The sequence below is a fragment of the Myotis brandtii genome, unplaced genomic scaffold (assembly GCF_000412655.1).
Source record: "Myotis brandtii unplaced genomic scaffold, ASM41265v1 scaffold133, whole genome shotgun sequence".
NCBI classification, from domain to species: domain Eukaryota; kingdom Metazoa; phylum Chordata; class Mammalia; order Chiroptera; family Vespertilionidae; genus Myotis; species Myotis brandtii.
Genome location: NW_005354718.1, coordinates 3,801,618 through 3,811,061, shown reverse-complemented (window position 1 = coordinate 3,811,061; position 9,444 = coordinate 3,801,618). Strand labels below are relative to the sequence as shown.

Sequence of the window (9,444 nt, the reverse complement as noted above, 5' to 3'; positions counted from 1 at the left end):
TTTTTTTTTTTTTTAGTTTTATTCATTTCAAACGGGCCGGATCTGGCCTGCAGGCTGTAGTTTGCCCACGGCTGGATTAGACAAAGATCTTATATGCATGTATGCATTACCTATGGACACAGACAGTAGGGTGGCGAGGGCCTGGGGTGGGGTGAGAACTGGGTGGAGGGGAGCTATGGGGGAATAAAAAGGAGCATCTGTAATAATCTCAACAATAAAGATTAATTTTTTAAAAATGCCAGTACATCTCAATAATATTGTTCAAGATCTTAGTCTTAACATCAGGTCTAAGAGTAACTGTTGAACATCATCAGATTGGCTTAAATTGGTTAAATGTCAGTGTTTCAATGATTAACAAATGATTTCAAAATTTTGTTTCATTTAATATTTTTCTTGATGTACCTGCATTGAGTATAAAAGACAGTTTATTAGGTATTTAAAGTATTTGGCCTTTATATTAAATTATTAAAGTAACCAAAGAAGCAATTAGTTGCATGATATGATGGGAAAGTATGCTAATTTTGAGACTTAAGTTTGAATCGAGGCTTAAGGGGTGGGGTAATCAATTTTATCAGACTGTTACTCTAGGAAATTTTGCCTGGCTGAACAGTATATGCAAATTATAACACTAGCTTTTACCTAATTTTTGTGGTTTCATCATACCCAGATTACTCATGATAAAGAAAAAGCAGAACGGAAAAGAAAAGCTGAAGCTGCTAGGCTGCACCGCCAGAAGATCATGGCTCAAATGTCTGCCTTACAGAAAAACTTCATTGAAACTCACAAACTCATGTATGATAGTACATCAGAAATGTCTGGAAAAGAGGATTCCATTATGGAGGAAGAGAGGTAAAACAAAGCAAAACTAAAAATTAGCAAATCCGTTTTTGGAAGAAAAGTACATATTCACTCCAATAATGTTTTTCCAAATATATTTTATAGTAAGAAATTACACTATTTTTAAAGACAAAAAGATAGGAAGATGTGAACAGAAGTAATAGAAATTGACTCCTGTTGTCTTATATACATGGGCTTTTTTAGATACACATTTACATATCAGTTCATATATTCCACGTCATTTTTATTATCTATACTAATAAAAGGGCAATATGCTAATTAGACCAGACGTCTTCTGGATGTCCTCCCTGACAAAACCAGGCCCGGGCACTTGTGGCTGTGGCTGGCCCAGGTGAAGCCGTCTACAGCCCCAGGCGCCTGCAGCCAGCCAGGCATAGCCACCCACAGTCCCGGACACCTGCGGCCCAGCCCAGGCAAAGGCAGCCCAGGTCCCAGGTGCCTGCAGCTGGCCAGAGGGAGGGAAGCCCCGCCCCCTGTCACACACAGAGCCACAGGGCGATCAGGGGGTTTGGGCGCTGCCCCCTGTCACGCTGATCCCCGTGCCGGGAGGCCTCCTGCCTCCGCTGATCCCGGTGCCGGGAGACATATTACCCTTTTACTATATAAGATAGAGGCCTGGTGCACGGGTGGGGGCTGGCTGGTTTGCCCTGAAGGGTGTCCTGGATCATGGTGGGGGTCCCCACTGGGGTGCCTGGCCAGTCTGGCTGAGGGGCTGAGGGCCATTTTCAGGCTGGCGGGGGACTGAAGCTCCCAACTGCTCCTTTTTTTCTTTTTCTTTTTTTATTCTGGGCCAGCTTTAGCTCTGAGGCCTCGCTGCTGAAAGCAGGTTTCTGGGGTTTTGTTTAGCTTCTATATTTGCAACATAGTTGCTTAGAGTTGCAGCTGAGAGGCCGGCAAGTCAGGCGGGGGACGGTGGAGGCCGCCGTCACTGGAGCAAGCAAGCCTCCCTGTTCGCTTCAGTGCATGGCTGCCGGCCGCCATCTTGGCTGGCCGTTAATTTGCATATCGCCCTGATTAGCCAATGGGAAGGGAAGCGGATGTACGGCTAATTACCATGTTTCTCTTTTATTAGATAGGATTCTGCAACTTTGCACATGATAGTATGTTTTGGAAATTTATATATGTTGTTAGACTGTTTATCAGTCTTGGCATTTGGGCAGCCATTCTTTTTCATGCTCCATGAATTGCAGGCCATTTAGCCTCTCTGGTCCCTCATCCACTAAACACTAGTGGTGTCCCCTAGTTCTTATGATAACCAAAAACTAAACCTTACCCACATATTGCTGGATGCCTTCTAGGAGGTGGTACCACACCTAGCTGAGACCCACCTTTTAAAAACTGCATAGTATTCTGTATTATGTAATTCCATTTACATTGATCATGAACATTTACATTATTCCCCATTTATTGAATAATCTATGACATTTTAGAGAGCTTCTTGTACAGATAGAAAGGTAGTATTGCAGAGTAGTTCAGAGCATGGCCTAGGAAGTCAGACCACTTGGGTTAAATCCTGGCTCTGCTATTTCCTAGTGATACGTCATTAGGTAAGTCTCTTAATATCTTTGGCCTCAGTTTCTTCATCTGAAAAATGGAGGTAACAATAGTACCTACCTCAGAGGGTTGTTGGAAGGATTAAATGGGTTAACATAATGTAAAGAATTTGAAAGTGTGCCTCACATCACAATTAGTGCTTAATAAATATTTACTATTATTATTATTATTACATTACTAGAGGCCCGATGCACAAAATTCGGGCAAGGGCCTTGGCCCCGGACCCTGTCTGCCACCTCTGCAGCTGGGGGCCTCTGCCACGGCCCCTGCCTGATGCGGCTTTGTCCAGAAGGACAGTCTAATTAGCATATTACCCTTTTATTATTATAGATTATTGCACAAATTGACCCTAAGAATTGGTAAATCATTTAAAGTGTAACATTTTTAATAGCTACCAAAACAGAATAGAAACTTAAATTACTAATAAGAGGGAATGGATAAAACTATTAAAGCACATATAGTAAGAGTACTGTGCAGCCGTTTAAAAATAAAGTTTCTAAAGACATTTTAATGACATAAAATATTGAAATATAAGTGAATAAAAGCAGTATGCAAATGTATATATGTAATATGATCTTAATTATGTAAAAACGTTCTAAATAGAAAGACTGGAAAGAAATACACAAGTAATTATTTCTAGGTTGTGAGAGTATAATTATAATGCATCTTACTTTCTTCTTTATACTTTTCTAGATTTTCTAAATTTTCCTAATAAGTATGTTTTACTTTTATAATCAGAGTAAAAACAGATACCTAGCTTCTTTGTACATTCTACTTTGTGATCTACTCTTTTTGACTTAGCAACACAAAATGTACTTTATAATAAGCAAATTCACTAATAAAAGCCAGAAATATCAGGGGCTGGGGGGATTTTAAGTTAATATTACTAAATATAATTTTTATTTTGTTTTTATTAAAGTTCTTGCCCTATGATTACTTAAAATCTACCAAGATATAATACAAGTGACCAAAACATGTATCCTCATTTCTGGTCGTTTCTCTTGGTAGCACCCCACCAGTCAGTGACTACTCTAGAATTGCTTTGGGTCCTAAACGAGGTCCATCTATTACTGAAAAGGAGGTGCTGACATGCATCCTCTGCCAAGAAGAACAAGAGGTGAAAATAGAAAATAATGCCATGGTATTATCGGCCTGTGTCCAGAAATCCACCGCCTTAACCCAGCACAGGGGGAAACCCATAGAATTCTCAGGGGGTATGTATTGTTTAATAAATATACTTTTGAGCATTTCTTTTCATATTATATAATTAGAAAAACTACTATCTGGAAGAACTTTGGGAGCAAGATTGTATTTAGCCTTATTTGGTCAAATCACAGTTTACCTATATGTAAAATGGACTCTTGGGTCTTTACGTGCCATACTGGCTTTGTTTTATTTTTTAATTTTAATTCTTGTTAGCTCTCTCTCTCTCTCTCTCTCTCTCTCTCTCTCTGCTCCCCTCCCCATTTCTCATTGCTCTTATCATTTGAAAGTAGGATGCAAGTATCATGATTTTTCATCCCTAAATTTTTCCACATGCATTTTCTAAAACTAAGGACAATCCGTTAGGTACTACCATACCATTATAACTTTAAGAAAATTAATAACATTTCAGGAATATTGCCTAATACGAAATCAATACTTGAATTTCCCCAACTACCCTTAAAACATCTTTTATTAACTAGACATTTTCATTTAGGATCCAGACATGTTTTATATGTTGCTCTAGTTGTGTCTTTTTTAGTCTATTTTAATCTAGAATAGTCACTTGCCTTTTTTCTTTCCTTGATAATAACTTTTTTTGAAGAATGCAAGACAGTAGTCTTATACAGTGTCTTACATTGTGGATATGTCTGATTGTTGCCTCATGATCAGGTTCCTGGTAAGCATTTTCTTGGCAAGAAATTAATTAGCCAGTGTATTGCACTTATATCACAACAGGAGATAGCTTTATTTTTAAAATACCCTATTGATTTTAACATTTACTGAATACTTACCATATGCCAGGCCCAGAATAAGTGCTTTCTGTGTATTTAATCACTTAATACATATAATAGCCCTATGAATTAGGTACCAACATGGGCTCCATTTTATAGACGAAGGAACTGAGGCACAGAGAAGTAAATTGCCCAAGGCCATGACTTATAAGTACATAATGAAACCAAATTTTGAATCCTGTAGTGTATGCTTATATCCAGTGGATTATAATGCCCCTAAATATCCCTTAAAATTACCCAGTCAAATTACAAAAGTAAATTTGCTTGAGTCATAGATAATAACTTCAACAACCAAGGTAATGCAACTTAAACCTAATGTTCAAAATAAAAATATAAATCAAGAATAGAACTAGTCATTAATCCATACTAATTTTAGAATCATTTTTATATTTTCCTCTTTTTAATTAATATTGAGAATACAGATTCTGCTATCATGATAGTGTGACACTTTCCTTGCACATACCTTAGAAAGTTTATGATTAGAATTTTAGATGTGATAACCTCTCCCCCCCACCCCCATTTTTATGACTGTGGGAGAGATGAATATAATACCTATCATTTTTGTCTTCCTATACCAGAATCCCTGGACCCACTTTTCATGGATTCAGACTTGGCATATGGAACTTATACAGGAAGCTGTGGTCATGTAATGCATGCGGTGTGCTGGCAGAAGTAAGTTGTCTTTCTGACATATTCTTGAAAGAAACTAGGAATATTGAAGTTCACTAAAGGCCACAAAAAAGCATATTTTCTCATGTCTTCTTTCCTTCCTTCCTTGTTTGAATAATTGAAGTGGTTTTAATTACTAATTTCGTTTGTATGATACTCATTACATTACCACTCTTAGAAATTGGTGTGTAAAGTTACAAACTTAAATTTCACTTAATTCATGATTCCTTTGCACTTGTTCTTTTTTTATTAATATATTTTTAAAATTGATTTCAGAGAGGAAGGGAGAGGGAGTGAGAGACAGAAACATCGATGAGAGAGAATCATTGATCAGCTGCCTCCTGCACGCTCCCTACTGGGGATGGAGCCTGCTACCCAGGCATTGCCCTGACCAGGAATCGAACAGTGACCTCCTGATTCATAGGTCGACACTCAACCACTGACCCACACCAGCCGGGCTGCACTTGCTCTTCACAAACTAATTAGTTGCTCAATATTTGTATAAAAGAAACAGTAACCTTTATAAAAATTTCATTCCCCTCAAAACAGAATGAAACATACTTTTAAAAATATATATATTTTTATTGATTTCAGAGAGAAAGGGAGAGGGAGAGAGAGATAGAAACATCAATGATGAGAGAGAATCATTGATTGGCTGCCTCCTGCACGCCCCCTACTGGGGATGGAGCCCGGAATGTGGACATGTGTCCTTGACCAGTATCGAACCCAGGACCCTTCAGTCCGCAGACTGCTGCTCTATCCACGGAGCCAAACCGGCTAGGGCTGAAACATACTTTTGAGATAGAATAGGACAAGAAATTCTAGTTCTATCTCCAAAAGAGATAACAATTCAGAAATGTAATTACTGGGAAATGTTTTGTATAGGCTTTACTCTTTTGGCATTGTATTAAAATGCATAATTTTCCTAGTTAGACAAGGGCTACTTCAGTTGGGTCATTGGAAACTGAAGAAAATAGTGTCTACATTCTATCTCCATGTTGTTGAGGCAGGAGATAAGTATGATTAAGCAAAATAATTTAAAAATCTTTTTCTACCCTGCTGAATCCTTCAGTTTTACCCCAATAGAATGGGCATCCTATTTCTTCTATAATTGTAATTGTGTATTTTTGCATGTGGATTTTAAAGATATACATTGAGGCCAAAATTTCAGATTTTTCTCACTTGGATTAGAACAAGGATACATGAGAATGGACCTGTGTCTTGGAATTTTGCAGATATTTTGAAGCTGTACAGCTGAGCTTTCAGCAGCGTATTCACGTTGACCTATTTGACTTGGAAAGTGGAGAATATCTTTGCCCCCTCTGCAAGTCTCTGTGCAATACTGTGATCCCCATTATTCCTTTGCAACCTCGAGCAATAAGCAGGTATATTTTAATTTATGTTTTGGTTAATTTTATAAAAAGATGTCTTTAATTTTTTCATTATGCATATTTTGGTTAGATTACTAGTTTCTTTTTTGGTATTTAAAGTAATATTTTTTAATTTCATAACATGCTACTTGAAAATATGATTAAAATTAGCTCCAATTCTTGGTCTCTAAAATAATTGGAATATTCATTTACTCAAATCTATAGTTTTTTTTGTTTTGTTTTTTGTTTTTTTTCAAATCTATGTTTTACGTAAATCTTCCAACTGAATTGGTACTTCCAGATAGTAGCAATAGAATTTTAATCTCTATCAGCATTCACAGAAGGAGAAAAGATGCAAAGATTTGTTTTTTTCATATAGTTCTTTGCCACCATTAGATTTGCTATTTGGAGTTTGGTTCCTCTAAATGTCTTTGTAGTATTCATTTTAATTCTATTTTTTGGCAGATCCAAATGTTAGCGTTTTAGAGACATGGGCAAAATGTTAACTATACAAGTAAATAAAAAATACCTGATTCATCTTGTATCTTTGGATAGTTTTTGAACATTTAGACTAAGTTTATATTCTGACTATCTGTAACTGCAGTTTTTAACAGCAAATTCATTAGTTTTTAATGAAAACTAGAACACTCACTTGTGTATTTCTTTTTCTCACTGTTCTACTTGATGATAATAATACTATTTATTGTTACTATTTTAGTTTCTTTAAAAACTTATTGAATTTATAATGATAACATAAAAGAAAATGGTTTGTTAATAAAATACTTTTAACATTTTTCCACAACAAAAAAATTAAAAGGTTATAGATTTGATAAGTAGCTGTTTCTCTACTATTCCATTCATTAGAAAATCTAATTTGGATATTGTCATCTACTCAACACGTGGGAATATAGAATGTCATCTTTTGGAAAATGGTGGCATCAGAACGATTTATCTCTCTTTTTCCCAGTAATTGATATGTTCTAGACACTCTACTAGGTTATTTTGTTAAAAAGTCTAATGACGTAGGTACTATTATTTCCATTTAAAGATAAGGAATTGAAGACTATGAATAGTTTTTATTTATCCCAAGAAAGACCCAGGATTTGAACCCAGACCTGACTCCAAAGCCATACCTAACTATACAGGCAAAAACAAAGATAAAATAAATCATAATAAAATATAGTGATTTTCCAACTTCTTGTTAGCCTTTTTTACATAATGGTTCCCCAAATAAGGATTCTTAAACATAGGAATTATTCTCTGCAGCCGTGGTTCTCAACGTTCCTAATGCCGTGACCCTTTAATACAGTTCCTCATGTTGTGGTGACCCCTAATTTCATTGTTACAAATTGAACATAATTAAAGCATAGTGATTAATCACAAAAACAATATGTAATTATATATGTGTTTTCCGATGGTCTTAGGCGACCCCTGTGAAAGGGTCGTTCAACCCCCAGGTTGAGAACCGCTGCTCTACAGGAACATTCAGCACCTTCTTTAAGAATACGGTGCTTCAGGGCAATTCTTTCTCAAGTTAAACTGATCCTTACAACTGGTTCTCTGAATCCTGTGACGTTTTTTAAGCTATAGTAACACTTTTGTTACTTAGGATCTGAAATACATAATTATACATAACATTTTTATTAGACAATAAAACTTACCTATGTAATTCTATTTGCCACTTTTATTTTTAGAAAATCAACATCAGTATAATCTAAGATTATTAAAGTTAAGAGCACATAAAAACTTTATCAAAACTAATAATAAACTAGTATTTTTAAAGAAAAATGGACATAATCAGTCATAGTACACTGAGAACTAAAAGAATTCTTAGATCAAGTTTGTACCTAGATATGTGAATTTGGGCACAGTTTATTATATATTTTAACTTCACTGTCATTCAAATAAGCAAATTCCTATTTTAAAGTCCTTTTTGATAACACTATTTGTGGTTCCCCTTGCTTGTTAATAATAGTTTGGATCAAGTCCCTGCCTGTATGGAATTGACATTACAGAGAGGAAAGACCAACAGTAAACATAAATACAAAGTGTTGTGCAAGAAATGCTGTAAAAAAACCAAAGCATCAGAGTAAAGGACTAGAGACATACCAATGCATGAGACTAATTATAGACAGAGTTGTCAGGGAGCTTCTCTCAGAGACTTGAATGAAGGGAAGGACAAGCAGTGCTACTCTGGGAAAAGAGAATGCCACACACAGGCATTATCAAGAGCCAGGACCCTATCTCCTCTTATCAGTCAAGATTCAATGAGGGAAGCTGAACCACTATTGTGGGAGGCCCTGGAGAAGTGAAATTCTAAAGGGGGAATTGGAAGATAAGAGGTGTCCACCCATTAGTTCATCTGAGGAGGTAGGCATGTCCAATTGCAGAAATAGGATTGTGAGTAGGTTGCTGGTAGAGAAATCTGTGGTGAGCTCTTGCCTAAGAAGGTTCACATTCAAGCATCTAATGAAGATACATCAGTGAGATGAGACGTTCCAAAAAGAGCAGAGAGGTAGAGTGAAGGAGAGGTGGGCAACTACAGACAGCTGGAACCTACTGACACCTTTATGTCTGCTCATAACAGCATCTAACCATGATGACTGTCAGAGAGTAATGGCTGCTGCTTTATTTCTGCCTTCCAAATCTCATTCAAATTCCTGTTCTGGCAAAATCAAGCCCAGAATCATACTGGGAAGAGGATTCTGAGGAACCCAGGCCTAGCGTAACCAGGTTTTCATAGTACAAACCACCATTTTCCAAATGCAATTATTAAGAGTTCATAACTACCGAAAGGAGAAACCAAGATGGCGCATAGGTAAACACCGGAAATTGCTGCCTCGCACAACCACTTCAAAAATACAACTAAAAGACAAAACGGACATCATCCAGAACACCGGAAGGGCTGGCTGAGTGGAAATTCTACAACTAGAAGGAAAGAGAAAAGCACACTGAGACTCAGAGGAGGTGCGGAAGTAAAGTGCAGAGGTAAGGAG

The 9,444-nt window shown here is 36.8% G+C and overlaps 1 protein-coding gene across 6 annotated transcripts in view; it reads left to right on the top strand.

The window, feature by feature from the left end:
• UBR1 (ubiquitin protein ligase E3 component n-recognin 1) overlaps window positions 1-9,444 on the top strand; it is a 160,521-nt gene that overhangs the window by 90,261 nt on the left and 60,816 nt on the right. For all 6 annotated transcript variants that reach the window (XR_001360937.1, XM_014534847.1, XM_005860317.2 and 3 more), the window contains 4 exons: window positions 668-849; window positions 3,421-3,626; window positions 4,988-5,081; window positions 6,314-6,463. Coding sequence is in view for 5 of the 6 variants with exons in the window: in XM_014534847.1 (XP_014390333.1) it covers window positions 668-849; window positions 3,421-3,626; window positions 4,988-5,081; window positions 6,314-6,463 (632 nt within the window). In the remaining variant the exon portion in view is untranslated. The remainder of the gene's footprint in view (window positions 1-667; window positions 850-3,420; window positions 3,627-4,987; window positions 5,082-6,313; window positions 6,464-9,444) is intronic.